The 21,951-nt window shown below is 33.7% G+C and overlaps 1 protein-coding gene across 2 annotated transcripts in view; it reads left to right on the top strand.

Moving 5' to 3' along the window:
* Positions 1-20,717, top strand: part of TRIP11 (thyroid hormone receptor interactor 11) — an 85,436-nt gene extending 64,719 nt beyond the window's left edge. Inside the window, exons 17-21 of one of the 2 annotated variants that reach the window (XM_077123376.1) lie at positions 6,629-6,710; positions 7,518-7,632; positions 8,071-8,187; positions 10,415-10,559; positions 16,903-20,717. In XM_077123376.1, coding sequence (XP_076979491.1) covers positions 6,629-6,710; positions 7,518-7,632; positions 8,071-8,187; positions 10,415-10,559; positions 16,903-17,123 — 680 coding nt within the window. In that variant the 3' untranslated portion in view covers positions 17,124-20,717. The remainder of the gene's footprint in view (positions 1-6,628; positions 6,711-7,517; positions 7,633-8,070; positions 8,188-10,414; positions 10,560-16,902) is intronic. The other variant, XM_077123375.1, reaches the window with a different exon arrangement.
* Positions 20,718-21,951: the final 1,234 nt, after the last annotated feature.

Raw genomic sequence — 21,951 nt, 5'->3', positions numbered from 1 at the left:
GTGCCCAGTTCACTCAATTTGGAAAGAATAGTGTCTTCAACAAATAGTTTTTGGAAAACTGGATGTCCATATGCAAAATAATGAAGGAGTATCCCTATTTTATACCATATGCAAAAAGAAACTCAAAATGGATCAAAGACCTAAATATAAGAACCAGAATTATAAAGTTCCCAGAAAAATACATAGGGAATCGTCTTCAGGACCTTATGTTAAGCAATGGTTTCTTAGACTTTATACCCAAAGCACAGGCAACAAAAGAAAAAAATAGATAAATGGTGCCTCATCAGAATTTAAACTTTTGTTCTTGCAAGGGCTTTATCATGAAAGTAAAACTACATCCTATACATTGGAAGAAAATACTTGGAAATCATATATCTGTTAAGGGTTTACTATCCACATAAAGAAATCCCACAACTCAACAACAGAAAGACAGGCAACCCTGTTTAAAAGATGGCCAAAAGACTTTTTATAGAGATTTTCCAAAGAGGATTTTCAGATGGTCAAAAAGTACATGAAAAGATGCTCAACATCATTAGCTATTAGGGAAATGCAAATCACAACTACAATGAGATACCAGCCATTCACTAGAATGGCTATTATTAAAAAAATGGAAAATTACAAGCATTGGAGAGAATATGGAGAAATAGGAACACTCATTCATTGTTGGTGGGAAAGTAAAATGGTACAGGCCACTGTGGAAGAGAATTTGGTGCTTTTTCAGAAGGTTAAGCATAGAATTACAATATCTCCTGGCCATCCCATTATGATTAGGTTCAGGTGTTAACTTGGCCAGATGATGGTGCCAAGTTGTTCTGTTGCTGTGGACTTAAATCACCAGCATGTGAAGTTCATGTGTGGCTGATTACATCTGTGATTGGCTAAGGGGAGTGCTTCCCACGATGAAAGACTTTTAATTTAATTAGCTGGAGGCCTCAAAGGAGAGTTAGAGGAGAAAGAGGAGGAGTTCAGACCCAGATGTTTGGAGATGCAGAAGGGAAATACCCCAAGAGAGCTGTTTGAACCCAAAAGCTGGGGGAGAAGGCTAGCAGATGCCACTGCATGCCTTCCCATGTGACAGAGAAACCAGAGGAAAGCATTTCCTCTGTGAAACTGTAAATGTGTAACTAAATAAATCCCCTTTATAAAAGCCAGTCCATCTCTGGTGTGTTGCATTTGGGCAACCTTAGCAAATAAAACATCTACTTCTAGGTGTATACCCAAAAGTACTGAATGCAGGGACTCTAACAGGTATCTGTACATGGATGCTAGTAATAGCAGTATGCATAATTGCCAGAAGTCCAAGTGTGCCATAACTAATGAATGGATAAATTAATTGTGATATATACATTCAGTGGAATATTATTCAGCTGTAAAAAGTAGTGAAGTTCTCACAAAAAAAAGAAAGAAAAAGGAAAAATAATGAAGTTCTGATACATGCAACAACATGGATGAACCTTGCAGACGTCATGTTGAGTGAAATAAGCCAAACCCAAAAGGACAAATGTTGTATGATCTTTCTGTTAGGAAGTAATTAGAATAGGCAAATTTATAGAGTTAAATATAGGCTACTAGGGGATGGGGTGGAATAGGGAATGGGGAGTTAATGCCTAAATTATATAGCGTTTATTTGGGCTGATGGAAAATTTGTGGTAATGGATGATGGTAGTGGTAGCACAATATTGTAAACGTAAATCACAGTACTTAAATATAAATTTGAAATACATATTTGGTTAAATGAGATTTTAGGTTGTATATGTGTTACTAGAATAAAAATCATAAAAAAAATTAGAACTGTACAACACAATCAGTGAACCCTATAGTAAACTGTGGACTGTGGTTAATAGAACAGTTATAAAAATATTCTTTCATCAGTTGTGACAGGGATACCACACTAATGGAAAACGTGTTAATAATAGAGTGTTACATGGGAACTTTGTATTTTATGCATGATTTCTCTATAAACCTTCACTTTCTCTAATGAGGAAAAATTCTATTTTGATATGGAAGTATCTAGTACAAATTATTCACATTTAAACTTAAGGATTGGGGGGAAGTACAGAGTATAAATTTGATATGGTGATTTAAAATTATTTATATAAAATCTCCTTTAACTGCTTATATTAACTTCAATTAACTGTACAAGCAATCCAGTAGACCTCAGCCCTTTTCATTTTAATAGATTCTGTTCTAGTGAAATTCAAGTTTTATAAAGTTATAGTATATTAAGAAAAGTCTTTTCCTGTAAGTTCACTGCTAGAAGTGAAATTTTAATAATTTTCACTCTAATTATAATTATGGACAAGACGACATCCACCATGTGCTTTAGATCTTAAAATTCTGGGTCTGATATGGTTGCAATGTTAAAAGACAAAGCAGGTGCTATTATTTCAACTTCAATCTGCCAATAAATATAGAACACCTTTAAAAATATTTTTTTGGTGTTATAATGAAAGTGATCTTGTATTAAAAATATCATCTAATTACTAGCTTGTACTTTAATTTTTTACCTAAATGAAGAGGTTACATTTCCTTATATTAGCTTTAAAGTTGTATCAGATTTAAATTTATTTTTTAAGGTAGCTGGTGCAAATAAAAGACACCAGACCCTACTTTATTTACCGCCATTTGTATACATAAAGAAGATGATCTTTCTAACTTACTTCTCTTGACATACTTGCTTTGGTTTTTAAAGATGATAAATATGGCAAAATGGAGGAAAAATCACAGAAATGTTAATATTAACCAAGACCATACATATGACATTGATTAGGGTAAAGTTTGTAGGATGAATTCTTTGTCTTACTTTAGGAAATCAGGTGAAATAGTATTAATGCTTATGTAGCACTTTACTGTTTACAAAAGTCCCATTTGATTATTCTTTGATACTCTCAAAATCCTTTGAGATAAGCATGCTTATTTTACAAATGGACAACAAAGTCTGTACCAGTGACAAGACCATGATTCAGATCCAAGTTTTATGACTCTTAGTTCCTCTGCTCCATCTACCTTTCTTTTCTCAGTTAGGTAACTGTTATATCTAATTTGGATCTTATCAACAGCAGCTTAGTCATGAAATATCCAAGTGACTTTGTAAGGAATAAAACTAATATTCAGATGTTCTCTGAAGCGAGTGTTATGGTGAGATTCTAGTGAAGTATGATTAATCACAAATGAAATGTGAAATTTTGAAGTGGTGATTTGCTGTAGTCAGGTACATTTTATATTCAATTTTGATGTAAAATCAAGTAAAGATCATAGCACCAATTCTAGGGATTATGTGGAAGAGGCCTTGATGTATGTTATTCATAGGATCTCTTCCTACAAATTAGACTGTATCTGTTGCTTTGCTGCTCAACATTAAAGGATAAACCTCCCCCACTTTTTTTTAACTTTCAAAGATTTATTTTGGCATGTTAGATTTTTTTCCATAGGGATGTATGTATTTGGCTAAATGCCCATTTCTGAATAACTGTATTTTTTTTTTTTTTGCATGGGGCATGCACTGGGAATCGAACCCGGGTCTCCAGCATGGCAGGAGAGAACTCTGCCTGCTGAGCCATTGTGGTCCGCCTTGAATAACTGTATTTTGCTTGCCCATATAAATACAGTCCTAATTTCAAATTATGGTTTGAATTAGTCTTCAGGGTTTTTTTTGAGAAATATTCAGAATTTCTGAGGGGAAGAGAATATGGTACCTGGAGAAAAAGAAGAGTCTGTGGAGACCTTTGAAGTGGGTGTGTAACTTTTTTTTCCCCAGATTTCTTAATTCCATCCTTCCAGCCCCATTCTCCAAATTCTGAGGTTTTTTTCCTAGAGTCAAATGTTAGAATACATTTAAACTCTACTAGAATTTGAAACTTCCCTTTTCATGACTGCAGAGAACACGCAGAGTTCTCAATTCTGTATCACATCAGCTCATTGGCTAATTGTATATTCTGGTGAGTTTAAGAACTTTCAACTGTCATTTTGACCTTGAGGATGTTTTGACTCCACCTTCCAGAACAATGAAATTTTAATCAAAAGTGTATCAACAACATGAACTTTCATTAAGAAAATATTTTTATTTGAATTTTAAGACAGTTTGCTTTCGTGATCAGTTTTTCATGAAGTTAAATTTTTCTAACTTACTTTACTAATTTTAAAAATAGCTTTTAGTAATAAAAATTATTTTAAATTAAAATTATTTAAAATAATTTTTATCAGAATCAGCACTTTTCTGTGAGTTTTACTCTGAAGATCTGTTTATCTAATTAGTTTGTCTTTTTTTGTTTTTAAATAAGAGACAGTATAGTGTAACAGTTATACTTTGGTTATGTTTTAAAGCAGTGCTGTCCAGTAGAAATATAATGCAAGCAATATAGATAATTTTAATTTTTTAGTAGCTATATTTAAAAGATACAGGAGACATTAATTTAAATCATATTATTATTAAAGCATATATAAGCATATATATTTTATATAATCTAATATAAACAAAATATTATCATTGTGACATGTAAAATGTATAAACATTAAAGTTGGAAGTGGGTAGGAGAAGTGAAATCTCAGAGAAAGGGAAGGTGGAGGTAGGATAAGTTTTGTTGCTCTACTGCCTTTCTATAGCTAGCCTTGGGAAGGAGTGAAAGGAAGATGGGAAGAGTAGACCATTTTTACCCTGGTTCCTGCTATAGCTCACTAGTGGGTTAGTTAAGTTAGAATAAAGATGAAATAAACTTTTATTTGCTGTTCAGCCTTGGAATGGTGGAGAGTTTTGTTTATATTTAGAATGTAGTACTAGAAAAGGCCTAAATATCAATATATGTTCATAGTATATATGTGCTCATTGAGAATCTAAAATGTCCTACTGATTCAGACTTTTATATTAGTTTGTTCTTTCTTTCTCTCTTTTTTTAATGTCAAAGTTTAAATTCCTTACTGGAAAGGCAAGACAGGAAAAGTTTGTAGTAGATTTTCCAAACACAAAACTTGCTTTTATAATATGGTTATGACAACCATCTCTATTTTGGTAAAATTAGCTTATTATATGAATTGCATTTTGCAATTTAGATTTTTAAAAACCAGAAACTGTTGCAAACAGTTAAACTGGACATTATGGCTATACAGTAAGTCAGAGTTTTAGGCCTGGTGCAGATGTATTATACAAGATTGAATGAGATCACAAAGCAGTTGGACCTGGCCTAATCCATGAAATTCAGGGAAAAAACTTCCTTGAGAAAGTGACCTGAGAATGGAGACATGAGGTATGAATAGGCAATGCCAATGAAAAAGGTTTAAGTAAAACTTTTCAAGCAGAACAAAAAGCACTGGGGGAAATCTTACAGTGGGAATTAAGAGTACAGAAATGAACCATGCATTTATGGCTTATTTTTGACAAGGGTGCCAAGCCCATTTGGTAGGGAAAGAATATTTTTACAACAAATGTTGCTGAAACAGCTAGATATCCATATGCAAAAGAATGACATTGGACCTCTAACTCACACCATGCACAAAAACGAACTCGACATTGATCATAGACCTAAACTATAGAATTGAAACTGTAAAACTCTTAGAAGAAAACACAGGAGTACATCTTTGTGACCTTGGGTTAGCCCTTGGTTTCTTCGCTGTTACACTAAATGCAAAGCAACAAAAGAAAATCAGATAAATTATACTTCATTAAAATGAAAACTTTTGTGCTTTAAAATGTATCATTAATAAAGTGAAATGACATCTCATAGAATGGGAGAAAATATTTTCAAATCATATATCTGATAAGAGAACTTGTTTCCAGCTACTAGGAAAATGCAGCATAACTCAAAGAAATAGTAGGTTTGCAGAATGAGGTCAAATCTAGCTTGAAAGTAGTAAACAACTCTTTTAACTCCAGTGTATACTTCAGAGGTAACAGGTATAAACTTCAGGGTTTGGCCCTATCACATGGTTGAATTTATGAACAGTGCTTCTCCTTTGGTAACTCTGGACTTTGCCTTTATTGCTACCTGAATTCCAACTATCCTAATAAAAATTTAACAGATTTTTCTTCCTTTTTAAATAAGAAAGGAAGCATCCTTCTCAAGCAGTCATAAGCTGTAGTAATATGAGTAGTATTTTAGAAGCAATTACTAAAGTATATTTTGCAATTTCCTTACCCAGAATATTCTGCCCTACCAACTGTGTCCTGAGTCATAGTATTAGTTGTGTTAGATACTCTTTAGACAACTCAACAAAAACAGTGTCCGTCAAGAAAATGGAAAAAGGAAAATTTTAAATTGTCCTTTCCATTTCTCTTCCGATTACAGAGTGGCTCTGGAAATGTTTCATGCAAGGAAACAGTGGTGAAAATCTCTTCTTTGTTATTAAGTTGCCCTGGAGGGTGAAAACCCTTATTGGGTTTAAAATTTTCTTTTAAAATAATTGATTAAGGAGGGTAAACCATGTGAATTAATGCATACTGTGGCTTCTAGGTAATCTCTATAGCAAAGAGCCCAGTTTCTTGAACCAAAGAACAGATGGAAGTAATCGAATATTCCCAATTAGAATAAGTATATATATTCAGAGGTCATAGTAAAGATGCCATAATTTTATTATATTTCATCCATGCAATTTTTAATCAGTTAATGACTATTTTTATTCACATTTTTAAAAATAGATGAACTCCGACAAGAAATGCTGGATGATTCACAGAAGAAATTGATGAACTTAGTAAACAGCACAGAAGGAAAAGTAGACAAGTATGTTTTGCCTTTTAACCTTTATGTATTTTATTGAGAATACTTAAATGGTAAAAAAAAAAAAAAAAACCCACAATTCTACATGTAGGTGTTTATATGTGATTAATGTATTTAAAAGCCTTTTCTTATGTTGTCATGAAATGTAGGTAGTTTTAATGTAGGGTCAGTAGAATACTTACCTCATCCTTTTGTTTTTTAAACAGATTTTCCTCAACCCACATTTGTTTTATTTAATCATATGGAAGAGTTTAACATCACTTTGATATAAAGTACTTTAGAAAATAAAAAGTTTATTCTTATTCTTTTCTGCTCCTTTTACTTTCAATGAAGCAATCTTGCTCAAATGTATTGAGTCTGAAACCTAAGTATATATGCAACATATAATTTATTATTTAAAAAACTTATATACGTTTGGCAAATTAATTTTTAATAAATGTGAATGGGGAAATATATGCATAAGGATTAAGTGCAATAACTATCTTCACCATTTAAGGTGGGGAGGGGAAATCTGAAGTGTCTTTTTAAGGTGAAAATCAAGACAGGCAGGCAACAAAAAATATTAATGAAGTACCATTCAGTTGATTATTTGGTTGTAGAAAGAAAATGGCTAATAAGTGATGTTCTTAAAGGTAATGATTGTTTTGGGTTATCTGAAATATTCTTAATCAGACTTGTCAAGATGTTAAAAAAAAGCTACTTTAAAATATTTAAAATACTGTCTTTGGGAAAATGTGTTTATTGTTTGGGTGCATTTAATGTTGGGATAACTTGAATTAGCTTGAACTGTTTCTGCCTTTGTTTTTATAGACTCCTAATGCGTAACCTTTTCATTGGGCATTTTCATACACCAAAAAATAAGCGCCAAGAAGTGTTAAGATTAATGGGAAGCATCTTAGGTATCAAAAAAGAGGAAATGGAACAGGTAACTGAGCTTTGAAAGCCATTCTGATACATTTATCACTGATAAAGTAGTGGCATAATTTAAGCATTGTTCCCTTTTAATGTATATTATATCATTTTTACTGAATATAATTTTCTTAGTAAAGTAGAAATGAATCATTTCATGCTACAGTGAAGAGGTGGATTTGTTCAATTTTTATGATGTTAGTTTTAATCTTCTGTAACTTATAAACCACCTCTCATGTCAGGATACTTAAATTTGAGACATGACTTTCCAAAAAAATTTTATTTGAGATATTGCTTTGGGATGATATTTCATTGTCTTCATGATTCTTATCAGTTGGAAACAATTACTAGTAATTGGTCTTGAAAAAGATGGTTTGCTACTATCTGAAGTCATATAAAATTGGTACCTTTTTTGATATTCATAATATTTTTCTATTTTAAATTATTATTTCAGTTATTCAGTGAAGATCAGGGAGGTGTTACCAGATGGATGAGTGGGTGGCTTGGAGGAGGATCAAAAAGTGTTCCCAACACACCTCTGAGGCCAAACCATCAGTCTGTGCTTAACAGTGTAAGAACTGATTTTATTCTTGCTGAATATGAATGGTGATCTGATTGCATACCACACTCATTTGTAAAGAATCACAGAATTTCTTGTATAGATTATTTTATTTTATTTTACTCATTTGGGTTAATTTATTTAGGCTGTTTTATTTATTTATTTATGTTGGAGTTGTGGAAGCTGTGATCCAAAGAGAAGTGGTTAGTTAAGGATTCCAAGCCAGTTTTAATAATTTTGTTGTATATATGTTTCATTTTAACTTTTTACATATATGGTACTTTTATTTTTCAAAGAGTTAACCATTCCTTTCTTTGTGTTTGATGCTACTGCCTTAGGTACATATTAATCATTGATTTGTCTGTTTTGCTTCTAAATTATGAGATTCTTGATGGCAAAAGCTTTATTTTATTCTTAAATGTACCTGCTTTCATTGAGCCACTGTCTACTTATTGAACACCTGCTGTGTACTAAACTGTTCTAAGCATTGGGGAGGCAGCCACAAACCAGCTAGACAATGTGCCTGCCCTCAGTGAACTTACATTTTGGTAAGAGGAGGCAGTTAATAGATATATTAACACAGTGCCTAGTATTTAGTAGGCTTTAGATGAATATTAATTGAATTAAATAGCACTGTGAGTTAGAATGAAAGTTTGTTCATTTATAATGAAAAGGAAACTGAGGATAGTTGACTTACCTAGAGCTAACTAGTTAAAGATAAAACCCGGAGCTGTTGTAGTCGAGTCACATAAAATTTAATATAAAGAAGGACCTATGTTACATTATTTTAATCTGATAATATTCCTGGTGATCTTTTTCCATGTTCATTGAATCTTACTTTAGAAAAATATCACTGCTAAATCCTTGTTTTCCTTTGATATAATTTTTCAAACCATGTAAACAAAAATAAAAATTATTTTAAGTTTAATGTTTTATGTGCCATTGATAGCAAGAAATATAAGTTGGCTAAATCCGATCATATATATTTTTAACCTGATTTTATTTATGGCATGATATATTTGCATACCATACAGTCATCCAGCATGTACAACCAGTGGTTCACAGTATCATCATATAGTTGTGCATTCATCACCATAATCAGTTTTAGAACATTTTCATTACTCGCCCCCCCAAAAATATAAAAATAAGAACAAAAATAAAAAAGAAGACCCAAAACATCCCATACCCTTATCACCCTCTATTATTTATTTATTTTTTGTCCCTATTTTTTTTTATTCATCTGTCCATATACTGGATAAAGAGTGTGTCCAGCCACAAACTTTACACAATCATATGGTCACACTGTAAAAGCTATTTAGCTATACAATCATCTTTAAGAATCACGGCTACTGGATTTCAGTTCAATAGTTTCAGGTATTTCTTTCTAGCTATTCTTATACATTAAAAGCTAAAAAGGGGTATCTGTATAATGCATAAGAATAACCTCAAGAATGACCTCTTCACTGTATTTGAAACCTCTTAGCACTGAAACTTGTTTCATTTCTCTTCCCCTTTTTGGTCAAGAAGGCTTTCTCAGTCCCACCATGCCACGGCCAGGCTCATCCCTGGGAGTCATGTCCCACATTGCCAGGGAGATTTACACTCCTGGGAGTCATGTCCCATGTAGGGGGAAGGGCAGTGGGTTTACCTGCTGAGTTGACTTTGAGGAACAGCCCATATTTGAGCAACAAAAGAGGTTCTCTGGGGTGATTCTTAGGCTTAATTATAAGTAGGCTTAGCTTCTCTGCTGGAATAAGTTTCATAAGGGTAAGCTTGGCCTATTAAATTGGTAGTCCCCGATGCTTGCAAGAGTATCTGGAAATCCCCAGGTGGGGAAGTTTAATAGTTCCACATTTTCCCTCAGTCCCTCAATGGGGCTTTGCAAATACTTGGCCCAAATTACTCTGGAATGTATCGGGGCATCACACTAACCTGTACAAACCAAAAAGAACTCACCCCCTATTCAAGGGTCCATGTAATTTAAATCTGATTATAAAATATTTGTAATAAGTGTTTTTATTAAAGATTATTGATTATACTGTTAAGTTTTTGTAATTGATACCCAGGTTAACTACAGTGCTAGCAATTTCAGTCATCCATTTATCTTATCTGTAAAGAAATTATTCAGATGGCATGATTAGTTTTTAATATTCATTTGAAATAGTTGCTACCTTTTCTTATTTATAGTGAATATAATTTTATTATCTAGCCTACATATAACCAAAATATTTTTTCTTAGTCTTTTTCAGAACTTTTCGTTAAATTTCTAGAGACAGAATCTCATCCATCTATTCCACCACCAAAGCTTTGTGTTCATGATATGAAACCTCTAGTTTCACCAGGAAGTTCAAAACTAGTCACAGATGTACCACAAGGTTTTAGAGGTAAAACCAGAAATTTATTTTCTCTGCAATTTATAAAGTTGGGTGTTTAATTTCTGATTTTATTTTACAGTGATAGTGAAATAAGTTTTTAATGTTTTTGAAAATTCATAATGACTTTTCCCCAAAATTCCACCAAGGCATCAGATTTTGACTGTGTATAATTTTGTAGCAATCTGATATTGAATTGGCTTAGATTAATTTAAACAGTACAAAATATTTTCCCCTTTTTTTAATGCAAGTTTATTGAGATATATTCACACAGCATTGAAACCACCCAAAGAATACAATCACTGAAACACAGTATCATCCCATGGTTATGTATTCAGCCGCGTGATCAAATATAGAGCATTTTTATTACTGCAGGAAAGAAATAAAAAAGAAAACCCTAATCCTCCCTACTCCTTATCCCCCCATATTATTGATCCATAGTGTAGCTATAGTACATTTGTTACTGTTGATGAAAGAGTATTAAAATATTACTGTTAACTGTAGTCCATAGTTTGCAATGGGTATATTTTTTCCCATATACCTCTTTATTATTCACGCCTTATAGTAGTGTCATGCATCTGTTCTGTAGTTTGTGAAAGAACATTTTTACATGTGTACAGTTAATTACAGACATTGTTCATTACAAGATTCGCTGTGTAAACAATCTCATATTTTAACCTCCAACTTTTCTTCTGATGACGTATATGACTTTAAACTTCCCCTTTCCACCACACTCGCTCACATTCAGCACTGCTAATTATTCTCACAGTAGCATGCTAGCATCACACAGAGTTTCAACGCTGTGTGAATTGAAAGTTTCAATGCTGTGTGAATTGAAAGTTCACCCTAGTTAAACATTCTGTACATATTAAGCGACTGCTCCCCATTATGTAGTCTCATTCGATAATCTGGTAACTATATTCTATATTTTATGTCTATGAGTTTACATATTAGTTCATATCAGTGAGATCATAAAATATTTTGGTCTTTTGTATCTGACTTATTTCATTTAATACAATGTCCTCAAGATTCATCCAAGTTATTGTATGCTTCAAGACTTCATTCCTTCTTACTGCTGAATAGTATTCCATTGTGTGTTTGTACCACATTTTGCTTATCCGTTCATCTGTTGATGGAAACGTGGGTTGTTTTGGCAATTGTGAATAGTGTCACTATGACCATTGGTGTGCACATATCTGTTCATGTCCCTGTTTTCGGATCTTCCAGGTATATCCTGATACTTAGCCTCCTGAGGAACCACCAAACCATCCTCCACAGTGGCTGTGCCATTTTACATTCCCACCAGCGTGAATAAGTATTCCAGTTTCTCCACATCCTCTCCAACACTTGTAGTTGCCTGTTTGTTTAATTGCGGTCTTTCTAGTAGGTGTGAAATGATACTTTATTGTGATTTTGAGTTGCATTTCCCTAATAGTTAGTGAAGCTGAGCATCTTTGCATGTGTCTCTTAGCCATCTGTATTTCCTCTTTGGAGAAATGTCTTCATATCTTTTGCCCATTTTTAAACTGGGTGCTTTGTCCTTTTATTGTTGAGTTGTAAGATCTTTTTATATATACTGGATATCAAACACTTACCAGATATGTGGTTTCCAAATATTTTCTCCCATTGAGTTGGTTGCCTTTTTCTTACACTTTTGACAAAGTTCTTTGAAGCACAGAAGTGTTTGATTTTGAGGAGTTCCCATTTATCTATTTTTTCTTTGTTGGTTGTGCTTTGGGTGTAAATTCTAAGAAACTACTGCCTATCACTAGCTCTTGAAGATGTTTCTCTACATTTTCTTCTAGGAGTTTTATGGTGCTGGTTCTTATATTTAGGTCTTTGATCCATTTTCAGTTAGTTTTTGAATAGGGTGTGAGATAGGCATTCTTTTGGTTATGGATATCCAGTTCTCCCAATACCATTTATTGAAGAGACTGTTCTGTCCCAGTTGAGTGGGCTTGGGAGCCTTATCAAAAATCAATTGATCATTGATCTGAGGGTCTGTTTCTGAGCTCTTAATTCAATTCTGTCGATCAATATGTCTATCTTTATTCTGACCACTGCTGCTTTATAATATGCCTTAAAGTCCCCACTTCATTCTTCTGTGTCAAGATGTTTTGGTTATTTGAAGCCCCTTATCCTTCCAAATAAAGCTGATAATTAGCTTCACCATTTCTGCAGAGTAGTCTGTTGAAATTTTTATTGGTATCACATTGAATCTGCTGATCACTCAACAACATTGGCCTTCCAATCCGTGAACATGGGCTGTCTTTCCATTTAGTCAGGTCTTTGATTTCTTTTAGCGGTGTTTTGTAGTTTTCTGTGTACAAATCCTTTACATCCTTGGTTAAGTTTAGTCCTAGATATTTGATTCTTTTAGGTGCTATTGTAAGTGGAATTTTTTTTCTTGATTACCTCCTCAGATAGTTCATTACCAATGTATACAAACACCATTGATTTTTGTATATTGATCTTGTATTCTGCCACTTTGCAGAACTTGCTTATTATTTCAAGTAGTTTTGCTATTGTTTTTTCTGGATTTTCTAAATATAGGATCAAATCATCTCCAAATAGCAACAGTTTTACATCTTCCTTTCCAACTTGGATGCCTTTGTTTCTTTTTTCTTGTCTAATTGCTCTAGCTGCACAATGTTGAATAGAAGTGGTAACAGTAGGCATCCTTGTCTTGTTCCCAATCTTAAGGGGAAAACTTTTGGTCTCTCATCATTGTGTAGGATATTAGCTATGGGTTTTTCATATATGTTCTTTACCATGTTGAGGAAGTTCCTTCAATCCCTACTTTTTAAAGTGTTTTTATCATGAAAGGATGCTGAATTTTGTCACATGCCTTTTCTTTATTAATCGAGAAGGTCATGTGGTTTTTCCCTTTTAATGTTGATGTGGTGTTTTACATTAATTGATTTTCTTGTGTTGAACCATCCTTGCATACCTGGAATAAAACGTACTTGGTCATGGTGTATAATTATTTAATATGCTGTTGGATGCTATTTGCAAATATTTTGTTGAGGATTTTTGCATCTATATTCATTAGAGAGATTGTTTTGAAGGTTTCTTTTCTTGTAGTATCTTTATCCAGGTTTGATATTAGGGTAACTTTGGCGTCATAGAATGAGTTAGGTAGCTTTCCCTCTTCTTCAGTGTTTTAGAAGAGTTTGGGAGGGAATGGTATTAATTCTCAGAATGCATGGTAAAATTTTCCTTTGAAGTCATCTGGTCCTGGGCTTTTCTTTGTTGGTAGATTTTTGATGACTGATTTAATGTCTTTACTTGTGATTGGTTTGTTGAGGTCTTCTACTTCTTTTTGAGTTGTAGGTTTCTTGTGTGTTTGTAGGATGTTGTCCATTTCATCTGAGTTGTCTAGCTTGCTGATATTTTCCCTTTATATTATCAGAATAATACATCTCTCTTTGCATAGACCACTTTAAATTATTATTCTGATGAAAGTAAATTTGTCAAACCTTTCCTTGGGCTTCTGTTTTCTTTCTCACTAATGGTGAGTATTGCTACTCAGAGTTAGAAGTGTATTTTATGTTAGAGAAGGGACATTCCCTGCCCACCCCTCCTACCCCCATCCCCCTGAAAATCTAAGTGTTACATTCAATAATCAGACCCTTTGGCATGTTATATAAAGCATTTTCACATCTTGAAAGATCTGCTAATGGATAGTTGGTTGGAGACATGGGTACATGTCTTTCTATTCCATTAGGTTATAAGGGCCATGTCTTTTTTTATATATTCATATCCCCTGTATTGGCATGAAATAATTTTCTTATGTTGAAATTGAATATAGACCATTAAACTATAAACATTTTGTAATTAGAAGGTCTTTTTTCTGACATCTATATAAATAAACATGTTTGCTAGTTAGATTATATTGCCAAGCTCATGTCACATTTCATATACTTAAATTTGGACAAAAAAATAAAGATTTCTATTCTGATATTTAAAAAATTTTTTTAGTCATTAAGGTGACTAAAGAGAAAGTGATAAAATGTATCTATTGTTCATATTTGGCTGCCAAATTTAATGAATAGTAGTAACTTTATTTAACAGATAAATCTGTTTCGGTTTGCTAATACTGCCAGAATGCTATATACCAGAAATGGATTGGCTTTTATAAAGGGTGTTTATTAGGTTACACATTTACAGTTCTTAGGCCATGAAAATGTACACATTAAGGCATTAAAAAAAGAATACTGTTACTCAAGAAAGGCTGCTCCTATCCAGGCTTTCTCTGTCACATGGAAAGGCAAATGGTGATGTTGGCTGTCCTTCTCTCCCGACTTCTGATTTCAGATGGCTCTCAGATCCTATGAGTCCTTCTGGCATCTCCTAAGGCATTTTCCTTGTGCATCACCAAACATCTCTGTTCTCTCCAACATTTCCCACTTAAAAATACTCCATTAAGCAGATTTAAGACCCACCTAGAATGGGTGGGGTTACATCTCCATGGAAACAATCTAACCAAATGGTCCCATCCCACAATAGGCCTGCCCCACATGATTGGCCTAAAAGAGCATGGCTTTTCTGGGGTACATAACGGTTTCAAACCAGCACATAATCTGTACTTTTTTTTTTGTTACACTGGGTTATAACATCATGAAGCACATTCCAGAATTCATTATGGCAGGGTGTCTTTCTCTCTCTTTTTGTTATCCAGTATATGTGCTCAGCTTGATTTGGGTTGATCAGAGACAAAAAGCTTGTAATGTTCTGAGTTGGCCTGAGGTCTGCATGAAAAAAGCAAGCTTATTTTTTTAATCCTTGCTTTGGAGTATATAGCAAGGGCAGAGGTTAGCTAAGTGGCACCAGGAACCTTTCCAGAAAGTTTAGATATTTGTCATTCAGAGAACAGTACAGCTTAGGAACCCAAGGCTATTCTCTAGTAAGTAGATTTGATGAATTTGTCTCAGTGTTTTCTTTGTTTTAGTGGCCCTCTTTTTGCTGGAGTTTTCCATTGCAGAAATGGGTACCTTCAAGGGGTTACTTGTCTCTTTCCCAATAAATTGTTGAAGGTCTTGGATAGTAAAGCAAAATTCTCCCCACTAAGACATTAGATCATAAGTCTATTCCAATAAAAGTGAACTATGTCAGTTTAACGTATATAGAGAAATAATCTTTTCAAACCTCTGTCTAAAAGAAGATAGGTAATATAATGTATGTGCTGTTGCTATTTTTTTAATAGATTAAATATTCTAATTATCATATTATCATTGGTGCCAGTTTTCTTCATGACCATATGTTAATTAGGGGAAATTGAAGTTCACGTGTCTTTCATCTTTCAGGTGGGTATTAGAGAGTTTGCCTTGCAACAAAGGCAGCACCTTTAAAAAACCTGGTATTATGATAAATTAAGCTTGTCATTTATATAGCAGGTAATTACACATAAAATAGTAACATTCAAGTATCTAATAAGGTATTAGATATGCATACAGATACTCTCTTCTCCCTTTTTTCTTTCTTTCATTTCTTTCTCTTACTCTCCTGTCCTCTTTCACCACTCTATTTCATAGATCCTGCTTTGTCGGACCCAGGCCCAGCAACATAAGAATTAAGTTTATTTGGTGGGCCAAATATGGGAACCTGAAGCACCATGTATAGCATTGTTTTTATCAGAAAATGTTTTGAGTTACTAAGAGTGAACTTCAATTAAACATTTTTTTAACTTTTTATTTTAAAATATTTTGAAATAGCTTCCCCTTGGATATCCTCCTTCTGCATCTTCAAATGTCTGGGTGTAGGCATCTGCTCTATGTATCGTCTCTGTGCTCTTTTTTCCGTGAGCTCTTTTAAGAACTCCAGTAAACTTATTAAGACCCACCCTGAATGGGCAGGGTCACATCTCCATCTAATCAAAAGGTCCTACCCACAATTGGATGGGTTGCATCTCCATGGAAACAGCCTAATCAAAATGTCCCACCCAAAATAATAGGTCTGCCTGCACAAGATTGGATTATGATTGAGAGAACATGGCTTTTCTGGGGTACATAATAGTTTCAAACCAGCACAATCCCCTACCCAGATGCCCAGATTTACCAACTTCATCATTCTGTCACATTTGTTATATCATTCTATATCTGCTTAACTATCTAATAATTGAAGCTTATATGAACTCTTATTTTGAATAATTAACAATATTACAAAAAAAGAGGACCAAATACCATAGTGTTATTACCAGCAGGGTGGAATTTTAATATTGTTGGGATTCATATATGCATATACATATAAATAAATTAAACAATATTGGTATGATTTCCTTTATGCCATTGCTTACATGATTATGTGACTTCTTTGTGAAGGGTAGGAGATTAATAATCCATATTTTGTCATTTAGATACAGCAGAATCCAGAACCAGTAGAAGAGCAGATGTGAATCCATTCTTAGCTCCCCGCTCTGCAGCTGTGCCTCTTATTAACCCTGCTGGACTTGGAACTGGTGGGCCTGGGCATCTTCTTTTGAGGCCCATTTCTGATGTGTTGCCCACATTTACACCTTTACCAGTGTCACATGAGAACAGTGCTGGAGTTGTTTTAAAAGACCTTTTAAAGCAATAGATGGTTCTCAAGCCAGAAACGATATAGCACTTTAAAAAACAAAACCGTGAACACTATGTATATGAACTTTATCACAAAGTGGCCTTTGGAAGAAGTCATGTATTTGTTTGTACTTTCTCTAAATTTAATAAAAATATCCTTAATGCTTTTAGAAATGGTACATGTCATAGAATAAATGTCTGCGATGTAATTGCTTTTTTCTTCTCTGATTTGACCCTATTTAAATTAAAAATACTTGAGTTATCTTTTATCTTAATTCACAAAAAAAAACCAAAAAGAAAGAAATACAAGTAACTGTAACTATCAGTTCTTCATTTCCTTCTCTGATTTTATATGCTCATTTAAACTAGTCACTTGATTTATCTTTTATTTTGATTTACAAATGGAAAAAAAGTACTAATAGTGGCTTCTCTGCATAGTGTAGAAAATGGTTCTGAAGCATGTTATCTTTACAGAACTTTGTGAGGACAGGCCAAGATTGAGGTTGTCCCTGGGAGGTTACAGGTGACCTGAGGGAGAATGTGTGTATATTTGGTTTTATGCAGTTTGATCACATGTTAAATTCCTGTGCTCACCACCACCATCAAGTACAAAACAGTTCCAAAGCAAGAATCCCTCATGCTACCCTATTATACTCATAAGCCACTTCCTTCCTTAACGCCTAGCAACCACTCCATCTCTATAAATTTGTCATTCCAAGAAACCTACATAGATGAAATTGTAGAGTATATTACCTTTTGAGATTGACTTTTTTCACTCAGTATAATCCCCTTGAGATCCATCCAAGCTGTTAGGTGTATCCATAGTTTGTTCCTTTTTATTATTGAGAATATAATATGGATGTATCATTTAGTTTTAAGAGCTAAGGTATTTTTTATAGGTATCATCTTAAAACTACTTGTTTCCTTACACAAGTACACAGCACTTTGATATATGTGTTAAATCGTACAATTGCATATACAAAGCTAAAATTACTGAAATGTAGCTGAACGTGATGCCTCCTGCCTCTGCCTGAGGTGTCATTATGAGGTTCATCAATCCAGCAGTCTGTTCCCATGGTGATGTTACCGACAGCAGTGAAATCACTTTGACAACAGCACCGGGTGTTTGGAACTTAAGAGTTAGAGAATATATGTTTTTTAAATTTTATATAAAACTGTCATAAAAAATCCTGACTCCAGAACAATTGCATCATGATGCTCATATTTTTATTAGTTTTGTTGAAGTTGTACATTTAAAAAGGCATTTCTTGCAAATTTTGTAAATTTCAATATGCATTTAAAATAGAAACATTTATATAACAAGGAGAGGTGAAAATGATACTAATTCAAAGATGTAAATAGTCCTGGCCCCAGCCACAGCTAAATTTAGTTATTTATAAATTTTGCTGTGATTAACTGTACATTTTCTACTGTATTTGGCAGACTGGAAGTCTTGAATCATATGTTAATGGGTAAAACTTTTTTTTCTGAAAAAGGAAGTAAATGAGACAATGCTGCTTTAGAACACCACCTGTCTCCTTGGATAACTTATGTTGCCATTCTTTATTTAGTACACTTTAAAGGAAGTTATCATACAAGTTCTATATTAGAACTGTCAAATTGCCTCCTGTTGGTTTTACCCATTATTATTTCTCTATGAAATCGTTACTGTTAGGTTTTTATATGCTCCTTACAAAGATACTATTGCTGACAATCCTAAATGATTTGCTGCTTTCATTGAAGTTTCATTTCAGGGTGGAGTAACTGAAATACTAGTTTCTAAGTTAAAAAAAAAAGGCACATAGTCCTTCGTTTTGAGGAAATAGAACATGTAAAAAGTTCTCTCTTTTATATCTTTTCAAAAGGAGATGCATGGTGGGTATTTAAGTAGCATGCAATCATATTTTAAATGTGTTTTATGACATATGAGTATTTCCTTCCCTGAGCACAATGACTTGCTTGTCCTCCCTCATCTCATAGTTTAACATAAGTTTGAAAGCCATTACAGATGGATTGTGTATCTAAACATCATAGAGCATGATCCTTACATGGCAGCTATTTCACTAAGTGTGTGATCTTGTTCTAAAGCTAATGTTTTAGTTGTAACATCATTGAAGGTATGTACCTAATGTTTAATTGTGTCATCATCAAAACTGTGGTTGACTGGTGTGCATACTAAGTGTTGATTTAAAACAGACATGACTGATACTTTTCTGAAACTAAGTTGTATCAGAGATGAACCATTTGCTCAAGGAATCTTCTTCATAACCACACAGTGATGAAGCATATCATTCTAAGGTTAGCAATAGGATATTGTTAACAGTAATTTTACTGCAGGATTTTAACTGCAGTAATTTTACTGTTTACTTTTGATTACACTTACTAGAATTTGTGGATGAATTCCACCTTAGCTGCCAAAATTTTCTATATCTTTATACTACAATAGAAAATTCATCCTATCATTGAATGTTACTTTAGTATAATCCTGTATCATATAATTGTTTGAATTTTAGTTCCTGCCATTATTGACTGAAAAAACAACAAAAAACAAAGGAACCATGGGAAAAAGGGAATAACTTTTTGGCAACTAGACAATTAAAACATTAAGTGTTCCCTCCAAATAAAGTTTCCAGTTTATTTTAATCCTTTAATGGTTAATTGAAAGGGGGAATAAAGATATCAAAATACTTAATAAATCAGTAGGTAGGGAAAAATCCCACTTATGTCTGTAAGGACAGGGTGAGTGATGAGAATTATTGAGAAAGGGCTATTATGTATCAAATTTAAAACATTTGAATTTCACTTTTCAAGCTAATGAAATTATGTCAAAATACTTAAAAGGTCTTCCATCAATAGCAATTTGTCTTTAATTTTAAAATGCCAAATAAGTGTAAGTAATATGTATTTTATATCTTCCTATGGAAAAAAAATAATGTACTGTAATGTTCTGACATTTGTGATCATTTGTTGGTCTTTTTAACTTACTAAGTTTACTTAAAAAGGATAAATTGTCTTGATTTTGGGAAATAGCTGATAGTGAAAAATTTACAATGCACACCTTAGTATTAATTTGTGTATTATAGAGCTAAAGTCAATGCATTTCTGAATTTCTCAGGAGCTCTGCAAGGCAAAAGCAAACAAACAAAACTCCAAATAAAAATGATATATGAAAGTTGGCAATGTCTTCATCCACAATAAAAAAAAAACTTTTTTTGAGCAAACAACTGCTGGCTTTTTCTTTAGAAGGGGGAGAAATGACTTACACATGTTTATAGCAATGGTTGAAGAACTATCGCAACTAATGTCTCTAAGTGTTCACTGGATGTCTGTTTTTAGGATACTGTTTGAACTTTGGAAATTTTAAGTGTGAGCAACTTAATAATGCTTAAAATGTGTGAAAAAAGATCTGAGAGGTTTTAGCCACCCTTTGTTTTGGGCTCCTTCAGAGGTGTATTATGCATCATTGGCCTCTTAGCCTTTCTGCAAGGTTATCAGTCCTGTCTTCATTTTTTTCTTAGATGTAGAACTTGAATATTTTAAGCTGTTTATGTAATGCAATATCAAAAGAAGCATAGGTTTTAAAGTTGAGAACTAGACTGGAATGTTGATTTTGACCCTTTCTGTGTGACCTTATGATCTTTAGCAAATTACTTTGAGTCATCATTTTTCTTAACTCATGTTGAAATGAGATAACACTCATCTAGCATGGAGTTTTAAGAGTCAAATGACACGTTGATTCATAATGTTTATGAAATGGATAAATGTGCAACCTGAGTAAATGCTTTATAAAACCTACAGTTCTGTACAGATGTTGGAAATTGTGATTATTCCTGCCAAAGAATGAATAAGAATGTCAGAGAAAGGGAAAGAGTGGGGATAATGGTGATAGCTGAAACCAAGGGTTGTTTCAAGAAGGTAAGAAGAGGTCAAAAGCATGAAGTGCAGTGAGGAAGCTGGTGGGATAAGTTTTAAGAGGATTCGATTGGACTTAGGGAACAGGAGTTTGTTGACTTTGACAAAGAAATGTTGGAGTAGTAGGAGCAGACGCCATATTGTTGAATGGGTGATGAGCAAATGGAGATAGCATTGGTAGGCAACTCTTGAGAGACCAAATTGCAAAGGGGAAAGGGCGTTAATCAGAGAGGGAGGCTGGATTGAGGGAGAGTTGTTTTTTTTTCCTACCAAGACTAATTTATTTTTCATATAGCTGTGTATTTATCATCACAATGAACTTTCTTTTTTTGTGAAAAATATATACAAAACAAATTTCACAGCACATTGCAACAATTAGTTGTAGAACAGATTTCAGAGTTTGGTAGGGGTTACAATTCCACAATTTTAGATTTTTACTTTTAGCTTCTCTAAGATACTGGAGACTAAAAGAAATATCAATGTAGTGATTCAGCAACCATATTCATTTGTTAAAGGCTACCTTCTCTGTATAACTCCACCATCACCTTTGATTTTTCTCCCACTCTTTAGGGGTATTCTAACTTTTTCATGTTTAAAGGGGCTGTCAATAATATGGGATAGAGGGATGGAACTAGCTGATGTTTTGGAGAGGCTGACCCCTCTGCATTTCAAGACTTACCTGGTCCAGGGATGCATCTGGAGGTTGTAGGTTTTTGAAAGTTACCCTAGTGCATGGAACCTTTGAAGAATCTTATATAATGCCCTAGGTGTTCTTTAGGATGTCTAATTACAGCTTGCATAAGAGTGACCTCCAGAGTAGCCTCTCAACTCTATTTGAACTTTCTCAGCCACTGATAACCTTATTTGTTACACTTTTCTCTCTTTTGGTTAGGATGGCATTGTTGATCCCAATGGTGCCAGGGCCAGGCTCATCC

The sequence above is a fragment of the Tamandua tetradactyla genome, chromosome 12 (assembly GCF_023851605.1).
Source record: "Tamandua tetradactyla isolate mTamTet1 chromosome 12, mTamTet1.pri, whole genome shotgun sequence".
In the NCBI taxonomy this organism is placed as follows: Eukaryota; Metazoa; Chordata; class Mammalia; order Pilosa; family Myrmecophagidae; genus Tamandua; species Tamandua tetradactyla.
This window is presented reverse-complemented; position numbering and strand designations above follow the sequence as displayed.